Genomic DNA, 23,455 nt, shown 5'->3' with positions numbered 1-23,455 from the left:
AAAACGCTCAAACTCGACTATTTTAAATAGACGCTGCCGATGGACAATTGGAATCATAGCCAAGCTAGACATCGAAGTGTGAACATCCTCGTCATGCTGAAGAAAAGTTTGAAGAATGCTGCAAATAAGTGTCCTGGCCGTGGCCGTGGACGCTGACGCAAGGACGATGCATTATACCGACGTCTTTCAGCCTATGAGTAACTTAAAAGTAACGTCTGTCGACGTGTGGCAACGATCGCGTAACGTGCCAACAACACGTTAATCATAGGTTAGAAATAAGTTTCGGGTACGCTAAACATTACCTCGATGTGTCTCAACTTATGATTAACTTACAAGTAGCATGTGTTGACGTCTGTCAACAATCGCAGACCGTGCCTACAACTTGTGGCCAGCGTAGCGGAACGTGTGAGTCATACGCCGGCATACGTCGTGAAATTTCAAGCATGAAAAAATTTGAGGACAACCGAAAAGTACAACGTTTAAAGCCAACGTACAACGACGTATGGCAACGTACTACGACGTATGCCAGCGTGCTCTCAATGTTATCAAAACTTACCCATAACGTATTCAACGTGTGCCAGCGTTTTAGAAAAAAAATTCAAAAATCGGCATACGTTGGCTAAAACGTCAAGGTGTGACCGGGCCTTAATGTTTAGCGTACCCGAAACTTATTTCTAACCTATGATTAACGTGTTGTAGGCACGTTACGTGATCGTTACCACACATCGACAGACGTTACTTTTAAGTTGCTCATAGGCTGAAAGACGTCGGTATAATGGATCGTCCTTGCGTCAGCGTCCATGGCCACGGCCAGGACACTTATTTGCAGCATTTTTCAAACTTTTCTTCGGCATGACAAGGATGTTCACACTTCGATGTCTAGCTTGGCTATGATTCCAATTGTCCATCGGCAGCGTCTATTTAAAATAGTCGAGTTTGAGCGTTTTAACACGTTCAGAAGAAACGCTTCAAATTTTCAAACCCCAGCGTCAAAAAACAAAGGCGAGTGACAGCAATTTAAATCGTTCATTGTAAACAATGAAACTAGCTGAGTGGTACCGTTTAAAAGTCGTTGAGTGTAAAAAAAATCCAATTGTTGAGCGCAAGCGTCTACTTTCAATAGTGGAGATGCAGCCATTTAAATTGTTGAGTGGCAGCCTATGAATAGCAAACCCCACGTCACCGGAAAAGATAAACTGCCGCACGATATGGATAAGTTAGGCTATCGTTGGGCATAGTTTGTGAACGCCGGCTTCACGATAATTATTTGTTGGTATACCGTATCTATAAGTAATCAGTGCTCTATGCACACTATTAGTTCATTGTGCATTTGTCCAACCCGTTATGAATAGACCTAAATCGTAAAAACAAGCCATAGCTCATTGTTGAAAAAGCCCCATAAAAAATTAGCCGCGAAGAACTTCGAACAATGGTGCAAAGATGTCTCCTACCCGTGGACACGCGGACGCAAGCACGATCCATCATAACCCACACCCTCCCCCTCACTCACCTACTACTGCCAACATGAGCAAACTACTACTAATACTAATACTGATACTGATACTGTTACTGCTGACATGGACATCGACTCAAAAAGGACTCGAAAACACTGTTGGGTTCCCCTTTTATGAGCAGCATTTTTATATACCAATTCCCAAAACCGCTGGGAACACGTCTTTATATGGCAGTTGTAAGCTGGAAACACGTTAATTTTTTTTTTTTGTCGACCGGAAGACGTCATTGGAATACGTCTACATACGTCGATGTGTGTTGGGACTACGTAAAGAATTGGTTCAAAGCACGTCAATCATAAGTTAGAAATAAGTTTCGCGTAAAAAAGACATTACCGCGACATGTTTTGACTTATGAGTAGCTTATAAGTAGCCTTTGTGGACGTGTGTAAGCGTCCACATATCGTGTGTAAAACTTATCCCCATCGCATGCGGAACGTGTGTCATACGCCGAGTACGTCGTAAAATTTTGAACATGTTTAAAATTTCTTGACGTACTCTACTTACTACGACGTATGATAGCATACTTTAGCGTTCTACTCACGTATACCAAACTTACTCATACCGTATTTGACGTGCCACAACGTTTTAGACACATTTTTCTTAGGTCGGCATACGCTGGCAAGATCGCCAAGGTGTGACCGCGATGTTGACACTTCCATTTCTACGGCAGTTATGATTCGAATCCTTGTGCGTCAGCCTTTTAATAGGCTACGTCACGACATCGTCGGCGATGCGTGCAACGCGCTATGCCGAAGTTAGACTATCGTTGGGCATCGGTTGTGTAGGCCAACAACAGGTTCAGCATTCGTTGGTATAAGTTATCTATAACACAACGAAACGTTCTGTGTCCGTTACCAATGCGTTATACATAAGACCAAGTTGCTATGAATACGTCCGAATCTTTAAAAAAAACATCAAAAGTTCAACGTAAGCCAGCGTTTTACATACATTTTAATACGTTGCCATCGCTGGCTAAAACGTCAAGGTGTGACCGGGCCTTAACGTAGAATGAGCCGAAACAATGGAGGCGGTTTATTTCTATAACCCAAAGATGGCGGTTCTAATCGCTCTACCGCAAACGGGATGAGGAAGGTGGCACGATTCACTTTTCACTGAGTTAATGATGTTTATTTCTCTAACCAGAAATAATAAGACTCGGCAAGAGGAGGGATCCGGGGCGATTCGACAGGATGGTGGTGTGGGTTCGGGCGTGGGGAAAACACAAACAATTCCAATGGATATACCAATCTCAAACCCTCTAAGGCGACAGGTACACACACACACACACACACACACACACACACACACACACACACACACACACACACACACACACACACACACACACACACACACACACACACACACACACACACACACACACAACGTAGCTGGTCCTGGTGGTCAGGCTGGCCCGTGGTGTGGACGCAACAGTCCCTGGATTGGCGTCGGTCGAGCTGGCGTTGCGCTCGTCAGGGGCAGGAGACACCGTGGTGCTGTCGACCTCCTGGTCCTGGCCCAAGTCCGCTCACAGCCGCCAGGGAACCAGTTCTGGCGCCAAGTTGGAAGCAGGAGAGGGAGGCAGGTCCGCCCGCCGTTCGACCCCGTACTCCGAGCCAGCAGAACCCCAGAGCCAACCAAGGTGAGGCACGAGGCACAGCAAGGCCACGAGACACGATCAAATCCAGGATTGAATCAGACCAACAACACAGCACGCTCCCAGCACAACAGCCTCCACCAGAACGGTTTTTCTGTTCCGATCTTCTTCCTCCTCACCTTTTCCCCGAACAGAGCCTTTTTATCCTCGAGTCCTCGTCACTTCCAATCGAGCCGTTTATTGGCCCTCTGCCGTCGCCTTCCACCAATCGTGATCACGGGGCGGAGCCATCCGCAGCACTGTCCTGTGACGTCACGGCAAGCCTCCGGGGAATACTAAAAGGGGTTTACGCAGACACACTTACCCTATCCCGTATCCCTATCTAATTACGTGACAATTATCATTTCCCCCTTGAAGAAATGGACATTTACTAGACAACTTATCACCACTGAATTGCTACTTATTACATCGAGATCCTGGTACTCTCGAATAGCATGGCATACCTAATTAAACATCCTAATTACCCTTTGAATGCATACCACCCCTCAGACGTAACAATATATATACACACACACACATACAAGGTCCGTCTAAAAAGTAACGGGACTGAGGCTCCTGTGTGTTCCACTTACACAACTTAAATTAACGGGTTGCGTCACAGTGTTTCGCAACATTCCAGCAATATATGTGATTGGTGATGATTGACTGCACTCATTGTGTGATTTTTTTTACAGGTCGTGCTTTGCACCTTGTCTCGTCTGAGCCGTTGTGCCATGATTCGTGAGCAGAGAGCCAATCTGAAGTGTCTTGCCAAGCTTGGCAAAACACCTTCCGAATCCTTCACAATGCTGAAGCAAGTCTACGGGGAAGAAATAGTCACGTACACGTGCATTTGAATGGCACAAGACGTTCAAAGAGGGACAGGAGGAGGTTGAAGACGATCCATGGTCTGGAAGACCTTCAATGAGCAAAACAGCAGACAACCTCGAGCGTGTGAAGAAGATGGTGCGCACAGATCGTCGACTCGCTGTGCGGATGATTTCTGAGGAACTTTCCATCAACAAGGTCACTGTCTGGGTGCATCATCACTGAAAACCTCAAAATGCGCAACGTGTGCACAAAGGTGGTCCCCAAGCTGTTGTCCGAGAACCAGAAACAGCAGAGTCACTGTCTCAAGACATTATCGAGCGCTTCAAGGACGATCCGGACCTGCTCGTGAGAGTCATGACTGGCGATGAATCGTGGATATTTGAATACGTTTCTGAGACCAAACAGCAGAGTTGTCAGTGGAAAAGTCCAGTATCACCAAGACCAAAGAAAGCAAGGATGTCGAAGTCGATGTTCCACGTGATGTTCATCGCGTTTTTTGACATTTTTTGACGTCCACTTCGAGTTTCTACCACAGGGTCAAACAGTGAATCAATACGTGTGCAAGGAGAACCTCCGGCACCTCATGAGATCAGTCCAGGACAAGAGGAGGGATCTGTGGGAGAACAACGCCTGGGTGCTCCACCATGACAACGCCCCTGCTCACAGTGCCCTGAGCATCCGGCAGTTTCTTGCAGAGAGGAACGTGCCAACTCTGGAGCAACCCCTGTATTCGCCAGACTTGGCCCCTTGTGATTTTTTTCCTATTCCCCAACGACCCCAAGCTCAAGGGGGTGATCAAGGGGACACCATTTCCTGATGTGGAGGCCATCAAAAGCATCGTGACGTGACGACGTGACGATTCCAGAAGACGTGTGCGGTCAAATTTTTCTGTGACTTCTGTGTGAAGTCAAATTTCTGTTTGTTTATATATATATATATATATATATATATATATATATATATATATATATATACATATATATATACATATATATATATATATATATATATATATATATATATATATATATATATATATATATATATATATATATTTCTTTTTATATATATATATATATATATATGTTTCTTTTTATATATATATATATATATATATATATATATATATATATATATATATATACTGTATATATGTGTGTGTATACATATATACGTGTTTATATATATATATATATATATATATATATATATTTATGTGTCTATGTATGTATATATATGTATATATGTATGTATATGTATGTATATATATGTATATATATATATATATATATATATATATATATATATATATATATATATATATATATATATACATACATTATACATATATATTGGAAAAAATTGGGGCAGTTGGGATTACACAGTTTGCGAGAGCTAATTTGATTACATTAGTTTTTGATTACATTAGATTACACAGCTAATTTGAGCAAAAAAGCAAGAGCAGACCCGGTCTCAGGGCAACGTTTCGCCGGCTTTACAGCCGGCTTCATCAGGCACAATGGAGCTGGCTGCAAAGCCGGCTACGAAGATGGCAGCAAGCCAAAAAACCACAGCAAGGGCACGCTGGAGGTGAGAAGAAAGTGTAGGCAAGTAAACGGCGGTATTGGAAGATGAAAGAGAAACATGAAGAGTTACACAAGGTCAAAACACATCTCAATTCACTCCAACTCTTATCACAGTTGGCCGAGCAGACAAGTGTAACAGCCCAGGTTTTGGTGATGGTGTTTGCGTTGGCCATGGTGGCTGTTTGTCTGGTTTTTTCTATCGTGGAGTGTGGTTGCCGGCATCCATGCGTGCCTGGGAGTTGTCCTCATCCTGGTTGTGGGTCGGCTATTCGTGGCCTTGTTCCACCCTCAGCCTGGCACACTCAGGAGATGTAGGTTTGGCTGGGTCCACTGGGCTGTGGGAATGTCTGCCTGGATTATCGCTGTGGCCACAGTTTTTCCTGGAGGAAGATACAGGCATCAATGCGGAGTGCATGAGAAAACTTTAGGTCTCCCAGATCCTAGAAGAGGAAGTAAGCATCGATCGGGACAGGATGCGAGAACTCCTGGTTTACCAGATCCAGAGGAGGATGCAGGCTTCTGGGGATGGATGGAAGATCTCTAGACCGACTAGATCCTGGAGGTGGATGTAGGCATAAATCGAGGATAGATGAGAGAACTCGAGGTTTACTAGATCCTGGAGGGGGGTGCAGACATCGATCCTGCTGCCTCTCGCAAGAATGTTTATAGACAGTTCTTGTGGCTGATCTGATTTTTTTTGTCACCTCATCGAGGTTGTGCTTGAAGACTACAATTGCACCCAAACATCAGCCACATTAGTCAACAAGATTTTGGAATAATAGACAAATATAGAAAAGAAAAAGGAGGTATGGTATCCAGGGAGATTAAAAGCACTGAATCCACAGGGGTGGATTGGAAGGGTGCAAAGAAAATTAGAAGGGGTGGATGACACTCTTAGACCCGACCAACCTGCGACGAGTTGCACTTAGGGTAAAGTGCCTTGGTGCTTACAGTCCCAAGGGTTTAGATTTGCTAGAAATTGGGACAAGGGAAATTAGGATGGAAGCAGGCGAGAGTGACTCAATGGTCAGTAAAGGGATCGGTTTGAAAATCAGAATTGTCCTGTGATGTTGATGTCTGCTATGTGTAAAGAATTGAATTGTGTTTGGAGAATGAATGCGGATTATAACATGTTAGCAGGCCATGGCAGTGTCGGAACATGATCACCATTTTGCATTGCAATGTTTGAAAATCGAATGGAAACAGGGTAGGAAATGAGATGTTGGATTGTGTGGGTGGGGAAGATATGTGGGTCCGCAGGAATGGATCAAGCTCTGGAAGAGCGGTGACTGTGGCTCCCCCTGAGGTAATTTGTCCCTGGAAGCTGGTGGTGTCTGGAAATAGGGACCCATCAAAGAGGAGGGCCTGATTTGGGCGCCCAGCAGTAAGGAAACCTCTGGCGAGACCCTATGAGGCCGAGAGAGGCTAGATGGTGAGGAGACCCTCCACGACGAGACGTACAGCAAAAGAGCTGTTTGGCTGTCAGGGACTGAATAGTTGAAGGGGGAGAGGGGCAAAGAAATCATAAGTGGGGCGACTTATTTTTTGACTGTGGGCACCACAACCGGAAGCGCCCCCACCATTTTTATTGAATGGTCCCTTCCCGCTGCCTTGTTGAGGGTCACACAAATGTGTAATAACATTTAAGCCATGGTCTTGCAGGCTTGGAATGAATGATTAATATTGGGTTTATGTATGAGAGTGTGAGAGAAAGGTCACTGGATCCATGTCACTAACCTGTATCAGAGAGACAGGACTCGTGGAAATTTGAAATCGGTAAATTGGGATGGCTCCGCAGGTCACGTTGGGTGTTGTGGCATCCACTGGGGAACACAGTCTTTAGAAGGAGGGATGTGTAAACGTTTTTGATTAAGGTATTCTCTTTCATAGTAGATTTGTTGTGTGTGCTTTCTGACATTTTCTATCTGCCCCAGGAGTTAGGAGTGAGGAACCAAGAGATTTAAAAATATTTTAATTGTTGTATTTAAGGGGTGTAGAACGTTAAGGAGAATAGATGCAGCTCACTTCCCACAACCCCTCCTAGTTTATTTCATAGGCTAATTAGGTGTGAGTCAGTATGTGGTAAGGCTGGAATGATAATGCCTGCATTGAACCTTGCAGGGGCTAGGTTCTGGGCGGGTGGGTGGCGGGTGGAGGGGGGGGGAGCTGTGTTACAGTTGTGGGGGTAGATAGAGAAACTTCATAGCAAAGTTAGTATAGTATAGAGTTGCTTGGTCCATGGGCATGTAGGAGACATCTCAATGTAAATTAAGTAGGGAAACTGTGAGGTTAAGTGTTACTTGACACGAAACTGTGAGCTTAAGTATTACTTAAGTGAGCTTAAGTGCTGTGTTAATTAGATAGGAATTCAGAACAATTTCCCCCAGTATGTAATTTCCTCCAGTATGTAATTTCCCCCTGTTTTTGTATTTACAAGCCAGCAATGAAAGAATTACATTTTTATAACAACAACCATAATAACATGCCGCACATCCAAGCAGGTGAGAAGCCCCGCCTTCCCAGTTTTCATGCCAACAAGCCACACCCAGAGGTGGATGATGAATGGGCGTGACGTCAGAGAGCGGGTAGGAGAAGGGTGAGGTTTGAAAAGCAGACAGTAGTTGTGAGAGGAACGTGGCTGGGATGGGGGATCTTGCTTTTCTCTCCTCTCGGCCCAACAAAACGGCTGCGTAATTCTCGTGTCATGGAATAAATTTGCCCGCATGCTGTGCAAGATGCTAGTCATTGACTGTTTGGCTGAACTGTGAACTGTGCAGGTTTCAGAAGCGAGGAGGAAGAGCAGTTGGTTTTGTGGGTTGAGTTGGGTATGAGGGATGCGGTCGAGAGATGACGGAGCCAGTCGATGGCGTGTAAGAACAGGGCATTATGGCTGGCTTTCCTTCGACGCATGAAGAAGACGGCACGATTCTTGTATTTGTGCTAAGGCGAATTGGCTCGCGTGGTGGAGCAAGACACTGGCCATTTACTCTTGGATGGGTTTTGAGAGACCAACCTCGAAGATGGGTTGTGAGAGACCAACCTGAATATCACCAAAGGGAGCGGCTCGGTGCCATTCTGCAGAGAGCAGCGGCGTTAGCAAGCGCAACAAATGAGGAAGCTGTCTGGCAGTTGGTGAGCCCAGGCGTTGAATATCGCCCCACAAATTACTTCACTTACTTTTTCCCCCCAGAGAGCGGCTTGGTGCCATTTTGGGCGCATCTTCCCATACGGGACGAAGCACCTCGATCCCTTAGTTCAATAGAGACCATCTCTGGACAAAGCGAAGTGCCAGAATAAAGGGAGGAATTTCTTTACTTTTGTTTTCCCCTTGTCGGAATTAAAGTCCGTGTGTAGAGGCACCTCGACTTTAGTCTTTAATTTACCTCACGTTTTATTGTTACATTCTGAAATATTACTCTTGTAAATATTCTTCTACATTCATTAAATTCCTGTGTTTATTATAAATAGCTGGTATCCGTGTATCTATTGTGGTTTCAAGTAGAAACACCTTGTGCTGTGAATCCATCTGCTTCGTCCATTCCGCCCTTCCCTTCCTGCGCCATAATCTCGGAGGATCACGTGTCTACCTCCAAGGAAAACCTCTCGGTGATCCAGCCTGGTCGGTATTAACCTCCCGTCCACCACAATTGGGTCGGGGGGAGTAAACGAACTGGCCATGGCCACAACACAATATATATATATATATATATATATATATATATATATATATATATATATATATATGTATATATATATATATATATATGTATATATATATATGTATATATGTATATATGTATATATATATATATATATATATATATATATATGTATATATATATATATATGTATATATATATATGTATATATATATATGTATATATATATATATATATATATATATATATATATGTATATATATATATGTATATATATATATATGTATATATATATATATATATATATGTATATGTATATATATATATATATGTGTGTATATATATATATATTTTTCTATATATATTTCTATATATGTATATATTTCTATATATATGAATATATTTCTATTTACTGCATATATATATATATATATATATATATATTTCTATATACTGCATATATATATATATATATATATATATATATATGTATATATGTATATATTTCTATTATCCCTGTGTCGTAAGAGGCAACCAGGGTTGCGTCAGGAAGGGCATCCGGTGTAAAATATGTGCCAAATCACTATGCGGATCATACGGATGATCCGCTGTGGCGACCCCTAACGGGAGCACCCGAAAGAAGAAGAAGAAGAAGATATATGTATATATTTCTATATACTGCATATATGCATATATATATATATATATGTATATATTTTGATATACTATATATATATATATATATATATATATATATATATATATATATATATATATATTTAGATATACTGCATATATATATATATATATATATATATATATATATATATATATATATATATATATATATATATATATATATATATATATATGTATACTGAAACGCAAAAGAAACTTACCACTTGTTTGAAATGTAATAAAATTGTAACAGTTCAAAATAAAAAACCAACAATTGCTAATTGAAACATTGGCATTTTATTGATGACATGTCAAGTTTTTGACCAAGATACACCATCTCATAAGTTTGTTCTACAGTACAGAACAGCACAGGGTGCAATGTCAGTCCCCTTTCAATAGCGTGTGTGGCCACCATTGTTTTGGATACAGGCAGTGCATCGTCGGCGCATACTGCCTACCAGTCTTTGGATGGATTGCTGCTGGATTCTGTCCCACTCAGTCCTCAATGTCTGAACCCATCTGACTTAGGACCATCTGCCTGTCCTGCCTTGCAGTGGTGACTCTTGGCCTCCCTGATCGAGGTCTGTCATCTGCAGAGTTGTGGAGGGTGTCTCTGTCCACCAGGGCCGATATCGTCTGGTGTGAACAGCCAAGGCGACGTGCCACATCACGGTAACTCAATCCGCCTTGCAGTATGCCCAAGGCACACTGCCGTTGATCCCTTGACAATTGTGGCATGTTAATTGAAATGCCCATTTTGCACTGGCCTTTTTAAAGCCAATATCAAGACATCACATACAGCTCATTAAAATCATCCCGTGCCCCTTGGCTAATCACTGACAGTCAAAACGGCTGTTCAACAGCTGTGCTATGAAGTGACCATTGAAGGTTCAAGTGACCATTCCGTGACCGTTTTGTCTGACAGTGAGGACACTATTGTCCACAAATAATTCACACATTTACTACACGCATTGTTATTGTTGATATTTGTAGGTTTAAAAGGTGGTAAGTTTCTTTTGCGTTTCAGTATATATACATATATATACGAGGTGTGTTCAAAAATATCCAACCTTAATTTTTCGTGCGTAAACAAATGAAGCTCGGGAGGTGTGGTTTGGTGCACGTATGTAGGCGATCCTAATTCATATGTGTGAATATTTTCCCACCTGCAGAAGCTGTCAGTCACCGACAGACCGCCGATGAGTGAGGAAGTGTAATTGAGCGCCGTCGGATTTTCGGTTTTGACAAAATGACGGAAAAACTTGAACAACGCTACTGCATCAAATTTTGGGTAAAGCTTGGCGATTCCCAAGTGGAAACGATCCGCAAGATTCAACAGGCCTTCGGGAACGAAGCAATGGGCACCACACAGATAAAAGAGTGGTACAACCACTTCAAAGATGGTCGCACATCAGTGGAAAGTGAAGCACGTTCTGGTAGGCCCTCAACATCCCGAAATGAGATCGTCATTGACCAAGTGAGGACCCTGCTGATGCAGGATCGTCGAATCACGATCAGAGAACTTGCAGACGAGGCAGGCGTCAGCATTGGATCCGTTCATTCCATTGTGACTGAGGATTTGGGCTTAAGGAGAATCTCAGCGAAGTTCGTGCCTAAGCTGCTAACGATCGAGCAGAAGCAACTCCGTTTGGAGATCGCACAGGACATGCTGGAGACTGTGAACAGCGATCCCAACTTCTTCAACACAGTGATCACTGGCGATGAGACCACAGTGAGCCATCATTTTGTCAAAAACGAAAATCCGACGGCGCTCACTTTCACTTCCTCACTCATCGGTGGTCTGTCGGCAACTGACAGCTTCTGCAGGTGGGAAAATATTCACGTATACGGATTAGGATCGCCTACATACGTGCACCAAACCAGGCCTCCCTAGCTTCATTTGTTTACGCACGAAAAATTAAGGTTCGATACTTTTTGAACACGCCTCGGATATGAATCTCACGGGGTATGCTTCCACATTGTAAGCAATAACGCGTTGTGATTCCCCATTGTTGTGCTTCCCCATTTATTTATTTTCTCCTTTTTTTTCATTCATTTATATTTTCATTTACAAACGCTTTCCGACGGTTCTGTGATTTTTTTTAGCGGTGTATCGGCTTCAATGTCCGTTGACCCACAAAATTATCGTGCTTGCCCGTTGTCTCGGGTCGCTGACCTGCATTTTTTTCATTTATTTTTTCCATTTACTTATCTTCATTGATTTATATTTTCATTTATGGATGTTGTCCGACAGTTCTGTGATTTCTTTTCCTGGTGTATCGGCTTCGATGTCCATCGGTAAGAAAAATTTCAGCTTTCTACGTCACCCGGAAGGTACCGATCTTTAATATGAGTCTGTGAGTGAGTCAGTAAATCAATGGTTAGAATGAGCTTTTTATATTACTGGTGGGGTGGGCTTACACATTTTGTAAGCATACAAACCGTGCTTCCCCATTGTCTCGGGTCGCTCAACTGCATTTGATTTTTCATTGATTTATTTATTTTCATTTATTTCTATTTTCGTTTACAAATGCTTTCCAATGATTCTGTGATTTTTCCTGGTATATCGGCTTGGATGTCCATCGGCACACAAAATTAGCATGCTTCCCCATTGTCTTGGGTCACTCACCTGCATGTTTTTTCAATAATTTTTTTTTTCATTTATTTATATTATCATTTATGGATGTTGTCTGACGATTCTGTGAATTTTTCCGGTGTACCGACTTCGATTTCCATCGACACGCAAAATTTCAGCTTTCTTCATCACCCAGATGGTTCTGATCTTTAATATCAGTCAGTCAGTCAGTCAGTCAGTCAACCAGTCTATGGTGAGAAAGAGCTTTATATGTATGTATATACTAGCAAATACCACCCATCACTTTGCTGATGGGAATACTGTACTGAGATAGGGAGGGGTGGGGAGAAAAAGAAGGTGGAGAGGGGTGGGGGAGAGAGAGAGGGGGGAGAGAGGGGGCGTGAGATTGAGAAGGTGGAGCAGGAAAGAGAAACGAGGGAGGGTGAGTGTGCAGGGGTGAGAGAGCAAGGAGAGGAGAAGATTGAGGAGGGGTGGGGGAAGGGAACGCAGCATGAGGTAAGAGGAAGGGAAGGCAGATATGTGATAAAGTCATAATTACAATTCATAGTATCATCAAAATCATTCTGCATCGAATAACAGTGAAGATGGAAACAAAATAGTCTGAAATCAATTTTCTACCCGTCATACTATAAATACTGTCCAGAAACAAACACCGCCCAGACACGTCCGGAGACAAAAACTGCCTAGACATAACCACCGTCCACACACGTATGGTGATAACCACCGTCCGGATATGTCCAGAGGGAGAGAAGAGAGAAGAGGTGTGGGAAGATGGTGCTGCACTGTATTAGGAGGGGGTGGAGGGAGGATTGTACAAAGAGAGAGAAGAGTGGGGGTAGGGAAGTTAGCAGAGAGAAGATGTTATGCTTTAAGAACACACACACACACACACACACACACACACACACACACACACACACACACACACACACACACACGTATTTCTTAGTGTCTATTAGCAAATACAACCCGTTGCTTTGTTGGTACAATATTGGGAGCAATATTGGGGGGAGTAAATAGGAGGGGAGAGGAGAGAGAGGGAGGGAGAGTGAGGAGGAGGGATATCGAGGTGGGGTGACGAAGCGAGGAAGGAGAGGGGAGCAATGAGGAGTGCGGAAAGGGAAGGCAGCATGAGGGGAGGGCAAGTTATAGCAGTGTGAGGGGAAGGTCCGACCAGACATAACCACCATCCGGACGATGGGTATACTAAGGGGTTGGGGGGGGGGAGAGAGAGGGGTGAAGGAGCAAGGAGGTCGGGAGACCAAGGAGTGGGTGGGGGAACAAGGAAGCAGGAGGGGAAAAGTAGCGATTAAGCAGGGAGGAGTGAGGAAGCAAGGGAGGAGTGAGGAAGCAGGGCAGAGTGAGGAGGGTGGGGGAGCAACGAGGGGCAAAAAAGCAGCATATAACAAATATAAACATTCAAATGAATTACTTCTTCATAAGTGTTGTCATGATTGGGGTTGCATACAGTACATATTGCTTGTAGCAGGCATATTCAGGTGCGGCAGGCTGTCCAGTTGAAGCTGAAGGCTCAGAAGATGAAATGGAGGCTGATTCGCTTTGGATTTAAAAAAAACTAATTTCATAATGAAGACTTGAGTGGCTGCCTTCATTTTCTGTTCATTGATAGACCACCTTGAAACACCTCAGGACATTATCCATCTCCCAATGCACCTTGGAACTTCTCATGCGGTCGGGATCATGCTCATTACGAACCACTCACTCAGAATGACGGAGCAAGAACCGCTTGCTAAGAATGACGGAGCATGAACCGCTCACTTGGGATGATGAAGCATGGAGCACGAACCGCTTGCTCAGGCTAACAGAGCATGAACCGCTCACTCAGGATGAGGGAGCATGAACCGCTCGCTCAGGATGACTGTGCACGAACCACTCAATGAGGATTATGGAGCATGAACGGCTCACTCCGGATGAAGGAGCATGAACCGCTCGCTCCGGGTGATGGAGCACGATCCGCTCGCTCAGGATGATGGAGCACGATCCGCTCGCTCAGGATGACAGAGCACGATCCGCTCACTCAGAATTACAGAGCACATTCCGCTCGCTCAGGATGACGGAGCACGATCCGCTCGCTCAGGATGACGGAGCACGATCCGCTCGCTCAGGATGACGGAGCACGATCTACTCGCTCAGGATGACGGAGCACGATCCGCTCACTCAGGATGACGGAGCACTATCCGCTTGCTTAGGATGATGGAGCACGATCCCCTCACTCAGGATGACGGAGCACGATCCGCTTGCTCAGGATAATGGATCACGATCAGCTCGCTCAGGATGACGGAGCATGAACCGCTCACTCTGAATGACGGGACATAAACTGCTCACTCCAAATGACGGGGCACGAACCACTCATTCTGAGTGACCGAGCATGAACCACTCGCTCTGAATAACGTGGCGTGGCAAAAGCGTCCGCAGTGAGTGAACGATTCGTTCAGAATGACGTAGCGCAGTTGTTCTTTTTTTCTTTGGGGGGTTTAATGATGATTTCAGAGCCTCAAGGCTCTACATAGGCCACACACCTAAAAACCTCGGAATAGAATGCTGGAGGTTTATATTCCGAGCTCCGTTTCTTTCATGAATTTTGAAAACTAGTACGTGCCCGTTGAAAATAAATAAATAAATAAATAAATATTCAAACCGCGAGCAACAAACAACAACCACACAGGCCGTTTCTTCGCTCTCGCGTGCCCGTACGTGCATGGCCCAGAACATCGCATATTATTCGCAGTTACGATTATTTGCAATTTATTTTTAATACCCAATTATTCAATTAGCGCCAACGTATTTTACCTTTTCGCAATGTCGTGGCAAGGAAAAACAAAAAGAGAAGAGAAGAGAGAAAAAAAAATTACTTCCTGGTTCGGAGCATACCGGCACTGATGTTACCGAAATTTATGCACCGTCTAATATGAAAACGATCATAACTTGGGGCATTGTGTTTATCTATAAATGTGCATAAGAAATCGAGAAATTATTAGAATACACGAAGTCATCACTCTCCGGAAGCCCATACGTTGTAACCCATAATGGGGAACGCGGCTGAGCTTCCCTTCCCCATCAGCCACGCCCACGCAACAACATGTCTTGTCATTGGTTTGGTAAATAAATGGCCATAACTTGGGAAGCACTTGTCCGATTAATATCAAACCTTGGAAAGGCACATCCTCAGGTCCCGAGCAATATACCTGGCAAGTTTCAATTAGATCGGACCAGCGGTTGTCAAGAAACAGCGGTCACAGACACACACACACACACACACACACACACACACACACACACACACACACACACACACACACACACACACACACACACACATTGCTGGAATTATAGATAGATGATCGATAGAACTGGGGGTGCTTCAGAATCAGATGGCAAAACGCATTTGGCAGGCCTGACCACGTGATCCCCATGACATGGACAGAATGTAGTAGACGCGATCTGGGCTCATAGTACTGAGGGCAGAGCAAAAAAACGTGAACATAACCCTCGGGAACATTACACCAGTCAGACTACTGTGCGGTATGCCCCATGCCCCCCCCCCCCAAAAAAAATTGTGATACAAAACCTGTGAAGATAGAGATTGAGGGAACAATGCCCGCGCAGTTGTTGCTGTTGAATTAAATCTGCGCTGCAGTGAAAATGCGTTATCAGAACGCGCTCGACCTTGCAGCAACTGCCGACATTACATCCTGTTTGGGACAGGAACTGCACACCCATCCACTGTGAAGTGCTCAGCAAGCGGCTTAAGCACTCAAGCAAGGACTCCAATTGAATGGTTTGCAAGCAATAGGTCAGGTCAGGTCAGGTATGGGAGCATGCGCCAGAGCAGCATGTCACTGCATCCACTTTCTGCCGGGACTCCAGGGACCTCCATCTGGTCATCCCCCAGGCAGATGCCTGGCCCATCCCCATCCCCTTGAGATGCCGATCAGCCTGCTGCAACCACGAGGCACGTGGTCGGCCCATTGGCCTCCGCCACTCACGAGACTCCCGAACTGAGAGAATCTGGTGAGCAGGATCAGCGTCAGGAAAATGAGCCCCATGTCCATACAGCCGCAGCTGATGCTCACGGACTATGCAGGTAACAAATCTCATTTGAGTCTCTCTCAGCAACCGCTCGTTGGATACAAATTCCGACCAGCGATCGCCAAGGATTCTCCGAAGAGACCTGCTACCAAAGGAATTAAGTTTCCGTCTCAGATCCTTGGTCGGAGTCCAAGTCTCGCATCCATAGAGCAAGACTGGAAGCACCAAGGAGCTGAAGACTCGGACTTTCGTCCTCCCGCACAGTTACCGGCAGCGCCACACCCCATTATCCAGTGAATCCATGACTCCCCCACGCCCGACCCAGACGTCAATTGACCTCTGACTCACAGCCAGCAGAGACATGAATATCACTGCCAAGGTAAGTGAATCTCTCCACGACCTCAACATCCTCACCACAAACAGGCACAGACAGGACAGCAGCATCCAAGATGTCATTGAAAGCCTGGATCTTAGTTTTGACCCAGAAAACCCGTAATTCCAGTGGTTCCGACGTCTCATTCAGCACCTCGAGGGCCCCCAATAGGATATCTAAAGTCTCCGCAAAGATGACTGCATCATCTCCAAAATCATGGTCAGAAATCTTGACATTCCCAAACGATGCACCGCAGCTTGATCTCTCTGACGTCCTCCCTAGAATCCAGTCCGTACAAGTGCTGAAAAGTGTGGGGGACAGTACACACCCCTGACGAACTCCAGTAACAACTGGAAATAAGTCAGAGATGGTACCACCACATCTCACAGCACTCTCAGTACCAGAGTAGAGTTCAGACATCAGATCAATCAGTTTTGGTGGCACCCTACGAAGACCAAAAATCCTCCAGAGGGCCTCCCGATTCACTGAATCGAACGCTTTACTGAGATCAACATAGGCTGCAAGCAGCACCTGCCGAAACTCTCGTCTGTGTTCGGTGAGGACCCGAAGAGCAAGGATACGGTCAATCGTTGACCTCTTTGGTGTAAAGCCTGACTGCTCTGGATGCTGGTGCTCAAGCAGATGGTGGCGAACCCTATCAAGAATTAGCCGAGCAATGACCTTGCCCGGCACTGACAGCAGCGTCACCCCATGGTAGTTGTTGCAGTCTTGGCGATCACCCTTCTCTTTCCAGAGAGGGACAACAAGGCCCCTCTTCCAGTCAGTTGGGATGATGCCTGTGTTCCACGCAGAGCACAGAACTGCATGCAACAACACGAGTGCGGCATTTCCACCAGCCTTGAGAAGTTCAGCATGGTTGCCACAGATCCCTGGAGCTTTACCCCCATTTCAACCAGTTCACCGCAGCCTTTGTTTCCACAAGTGAAGTTGGACCACAGTTGATTTGAGGGTCAGCAACAGGGATTGTAACACCCCTGACGTCCAACTCAACAGCTGCTGGATTAGCCTTGTACAACCGCTCAAAGTAACCGGCCCAGCGGGCCTTCACTTCGGACTCCTCTGTCAAGAGCCTACCACCCTCTGCTTTAACTGCAATACACCGACGGATGGGCTTGGATGAACGCAATGAGCGAATTCCCCTGTAAGCAGGACAAGAATCCCTTGACCACAGGCGATGCTCTACCCCCTCACAGATTCCTCACACATAGGCCTCCTTGTCCACCCTTAGCGCACGTACAATTTTATGCCTCAGCTCCCTAAACAGCTCAGCTCTGTCATTCAGCCTGGCCCTGTGACTCTGGTCAATGGTATCCAGTGTCCTTTGAGAGACAAAATTCTCCATTGGCCTCTGGTGAGTTCCGGGACATCCACCGGCAAGCAATAGCGATGTGCAAATGTCCGAATTGGACAAATCATCACTTTTTTGGGGAGTCAGAACTGCTGATACTATCAAATCTAGATCTTAAATTTTGTAAATTTGCTTAATTTACGAGTTGCTTTTGGTTATTTATATGTGGAAGTAAAATATTGCCATGAATGCTGGCATCTTCAGGTGTTATAAGCACTGCATTGTACCCAGTGATTTGTAGCTATGATTAACAGGCATTCGATAATATGAGTGAGGAAAATGGAAAAAAAAAACTTTCATTGTTGTTGCCTGTTCCATGTTAAGGCATGGTTGAGCATGCCAAAAAACATGGTGGCTTCAGACTCCAGCAAGATTACCCAGGAAATTATTGAAGACTCCAGAGAGTAAGGTGGCCAAGGATCACCTGACGAAGGATATAATTATCTACGGCCATTAATTATCTTCAAAAGGAGGGTTTTAATTAACCCAAACACCCAATTTTCAGTCATGCACTTCTTTGGAGTTTTCTTTGTAAGGTTGTTAAATTTCAGGCTGCTCGGTTTTATGGTTTTGGAGTTATGGAGCAAACACACTGATTCATTCTCTCTATCTCTATCTCTATCTCTCCTCTCTCCTCACTCCTCACTCCTCACTCCTCACTCACACTCCTCACTCCTATATATATATATATATATATACATATATATGTATACATATATATATATATATATATATATATATATATATATATATACATATATATATATATATATATATATATATATATATACATATATATGTATATATATATATATATATGTATATATATATATATATATGTATATATATATATATATATATATATATGTATATATATATATATGTATATATATATATATGTATATATATATATGTATATATATGTATATATGTATATATATATGTATATATGTATATATATATGTATATATGTATATATATGTATATATATATATATATATATATATATGTATATATGTATATATATATATATATATATATATATATATATATATATATATATATATATATATATATATGTATATATACACATATGTACTGTGAAGATTTTGCCATCTGATGGCAAAATCGTTATGGCGTTTTGCCATCTGATTCTGAAGCACCCCCAGTTCTATCGATCATCTATCTATAATTCCAACTGTGTGTGTGTGTGTGTGTGTGTGTGTGTGTGTGTGTGTGTGTGTGTGTGTGTGTGTGTGTGTGTGTGTGTGTGTGTGTGTGTGTGTGTGTGTGTGTGTGTGTGTGTGTGTGTGTGTGTGTTTACACACATTGACATTTATTAGTCTAAGATATAGATGAATATGATATATTCATATCCAATGTACCATATGTCATCCTTCTGGTTAGGCTGTTTCTGCGAAGCAGTTTCTTGTCCAAAGATCAAATTTGCTGGTTTGCCATCCCTCTCCCAGAAGTATCAAGTTGGCAGGAATTTGGAATTTAGCCATGGTGTCGGCAATAGTTCGCCTCCTTTCTACATAGGACACCGTGCGCTGTTTAACTTCCACCAACAAATGCTAGCAGACAGGATGCTCGGTCTAATGTCCATCCGATGGATGGCATACGTTGATGAATCATCATACGAGCCTGTGAAACTCCTGGATGACAACTTATTGCTGGGGCCAAATACAAACCCAGGCTTGACAGCTTTGAGGCATGTTTTCGTACCTTTAGGACATCCTGTATACATATACAGTATATGAAATTATGATACATAACGCTGTTTCACAACATGTTGGCTGGTTCAATTGCAAGATGAACACTATGTTTCAACCCATTCAGCTCACTACCTTTAAATTTGCCACTGGCTCAACAGTTGTTATTGCTTTTCTGCTATTAAGATTGTACTCCTGAGAGTCGTGTCAAAAGGGAGGGTTTGACGCAGTAATGTGTACCATTTCTCAAAGTCGCAATATTCGCTCGCTTGCGCTCACTCATATTTCTTCTTTTCAAACTGGAACACATTACTGTGTCAAGCACTTCCCTTTTGACACTACTCCCCTGCTGGGGGCTGGGCTTTGCTTTCCTTTCACATGATCATTTCTTTAATCAAAATGAGTAGTCAACTAGACATCCGATAAATATTTGTGTTTTATTTTCAGGAGTGACTTAATTTATCCATCAATTTTAAAAAAAAATGCGGCGGCAGCCTGTTTAAACCCCCAACCCCATTTTTTATTCATACTTTTACTTTACCCATAAGGTAATGTATTTATTCCATCACTCATTACATATCTTTTATCATCAAATGCTGTTTGAGCTTTCTTACGAACAGTCTCTGAGAATAATTCATGTTTATAATTTCTAAGAAGATTAATCTCTCGAAACATCCTTTCTCTTCCATATACATTCAAGGTAATGTTGAAAGTTCATGGTCTCTTTTAATACACTCTTCTTTTGACCTGTAAGTTTCTTTTGACATTTGAATTAATTTAACACTCTCTTGAAGTATTTATAAGCATATGCCTTTGATCTAACACCGACAAATTCACTTTGTATCTTTTCACCGAATACTTGAATCATTAATATCTTCATCTTCTTTCATATCCTTATAAACATCATCTGTAGTTATCCCAAGTATAAAGCTATCCATATCCTTATATAACAATACAATATTCTCACCATATCTTTTCTTTATATTATTATAAAAGTAATCATACATTAAAAACTTTGAAAGATCGAAAGCAGATGTTCCCACATAAATCGGTTTATCCATGTTTATACTCTCTTTATTCAAATGAACAGCACAAAAATTATCTGTAAATATTTCTACTCTTTTAAAGTTTGGTTTATTTATCCACTTCTCTGCCTGGTCCCAAGTTTTAGCAAGTCTAACATTTTGTCTATTCCTTATATTTTCCATTGTTTTTCCAAATACAGAATTATTCATCAACTTGTAAAAGCCCTTCTCAAAATCATTATTAACCTCCGCCATCGAAGATCGGAGGTTACTGTTTTCACCCCTTTCTGTTTGTTTATTACTTACGAAATCTAAAGATTTCGTAAGTATATTGATCAGTTACGTTTCTCTTTGTTTGTTTGTGTGTTTGTTACTTACGAAATCTAAAGATTTCGGAAGTATATTGATGCCTTCCGTTTCTGTTTGTTACTTACGAAATCTAAAGATTTCGTAAGTATATTGTTGACTTCCGTTTCTGTTTGTTTGTTTGTTTGTTTGTTTGTTTGTTTGTAGGCACGATAACTCGAGCACGGAAGAAGCTACCAATGTCAAATTACACCACGTGATTCAGGAGGGTGGTGGCTAGTGCTGATTAGATTTTGGTCAAAATCGGTCAAAGGTCAAGGTCACAGTGAGGTCAAACATAATTCCATAAATTCATGTGGAGAAATGGAGATGTTTTGCTTCGCTCGACGTTACAAGTTTGTTTTAACTTCGATTTTAATTTTGTCTTCATTTTTTGCGATCGCTTAGGACGCTTTAAACTCGGTTGTCGAAATTCTGGTAAAAATCGGATGTTTTGGAGACGTTTTAAGATTGTATAAAAAATACTTCACTCGACGCATCACGGGTCGTCCAATGATGCAGTGCGCTCGAGCAGACGCGTCGTTGAGTTACGTTAAGGTTTTGCGTGGAGAAATGGAGTATTTTTGCTTCGCTCGACGTTACGATTTTTGATGGTTTGATCCAGAATCATCATAGAAACTTCTGGTTTGCTTTGCTACCTTCTCGAGAGACAGCTTTTATTTTGACAAGGTCAGAGGTCAAGTTGACGATTTCGTAAGTACCAGTCTATGATTGCTTGTTTGTTTGTTTGTAGGCATGATCACTCGAGAACGGAAGAAGCTACCAATCTCACATTACACCACGTGATTCAGGAGGGTGATGGCTAGAACTGATTAGATTTTGGTCAAAATTGGTCAAGGTCACAGTGAGGTCAAACATCCAAAAAAAGGTTATAACTCGAGAACGGAAGAAGCTACCAATGTCAAATTAGACCACGTGATTCAGGAGGGTGATGGCTAGAACTGATTAGATTTTGGTCAAAATCTGTCAAAGGTCAAGGTCACAGTGAGGTCAAACATACAAAAAAATTATAACTCGCGAACGGAAGAAGCTACCAATGTCAAATTACACCATGTGATTCAGGAGAGTGATGGGTAGCGCTGATTAGATTTTGGTCAAAATCGGTCAAAGGTCAAGGTCACAGTGAGGTCAAACATTCGATTTATGATGGTTTGGTACAGCATCATCATAGAAACTTCTGGTTTGCGTCGCTACCTTCTCCAGAGACAACTTTTATGAGACAAGATCAGAGGTCAAGTTGACTTTCGTAAGTACCAGTCTATGACTGCTTGTTAATTACGAAATCGAAAAATTTCGTAAGTATATTGATGACTTCCATCCTCTGTTTGTTTGTGTGTGTTTGTTTGTGTGTTTGTGTGTTTGCTTGTAGGCACGATAACTCGAGAACGGAAGAAGCTACCAATGTCAAATTAATGCACGTGATTCAGGAGGGTGATGGCTAGTGCTGATTAGATTTTGGTCAAAATCGGTCAAAGGTCAAGGTCACAGTGAGGTCAAACATTCGATTTTTGATGGTTTGGTACAGAATCATCGTAGAAAATTCTGGTTTGCGTCGCTACCTTCTCCAGAGACAGCTTTTATGAGACAAGGTCAGAGGTCAAGTTGACAATTTCGTAAGTACCAGTCTATGACTGCTTGTTTGTTTATTTGTGTGTTTGTTTGTTACTTTCGAAATCTAAAGATTTCGTAAGTATATTGATGACTTCCGTTTCTGTCTGTTTGTTTGTTTGTGTGTTTGTTTGTGTGTTTGTTACTTACGAAATCTAAAGATTTCGGAAGTATATTGATGACTTCCGTTTCTGTTTGTTTGTTTGTTTGTTTGTTTGTCGGCACGATAACTCGAGAACGGAAAAAGCTACCAATGTCAAATTACACCACGTGATTCAGGAGGGTGATGGCTTGTGCTGCTTAGATTTTGGTCAAAATCCGTCAAAGGTCAAGGTCACAGTGAGGTCAAACATCCAAAAAAATGATAACACGAGAACGGAAGAAGTTACCAATGTCAAATTACACCACGTGATTCAGGAGGGTGATGGCTAGTGCTAATTACATTTTGG

At 42.8% G+C, this 23,455-nt stretch overlaps 1 protein-coding gene across 17 annotated transcripts in view; it reads left to right on the top strand.

Annotated features, from left to right (window-relative positions):
• Nucleotides 1–23,455, top strand: part of LOC147026954 (signal peptide, CUB and EGF-like domain-containing protein 2) — a 506,981-nt gene that overhangs the window by 304,435 nt on the left and 179,091 nt on the right. For 11 of the 17 annotated variants that reach the window (XM_085882882.1, XM_085882881.1, XM_085882887.1 and 8 more), the window contains 2 exons: nucleotides 10,459–10,576; nucleotides 12,159–12,238. The exons of 5 other annotated variants lie outside the window; for them this stretch is intronic. In XM_085882882.1, the coding sequence (XP_085739008.1) occupies nucleotides 10,459–10,576; nucleotides 12,159–12,238 (198 nt within the window). The remainder of the gene's footprint in view (nucleotides 1–10,458; nucleotides 10,577–12,158; nucleotides 12,239–23,455) is intronic. One more of the 17 variants, XM_085882876.1, reaches the window with a different exon arrangement.

This window comes from Eptatretus burgeri, chromosome 5 (assembly GCF_056783735.1).
Source record: "Eptatretus burgeri isolate ZD-2024b chromosome 5, Ebu_testis_v1, whole genome shotgun sequence".
NCBI lineage: Eukaryota > Metazoa > Chordata > Myxini > Myxiniformes > Myxinidae > Eptatretus > Eptatretus burgeri.
Note: the sequence above shows the minus strand (reverse complement) of the source record. Positions and strands in the feature narration are given on the sequence as shown.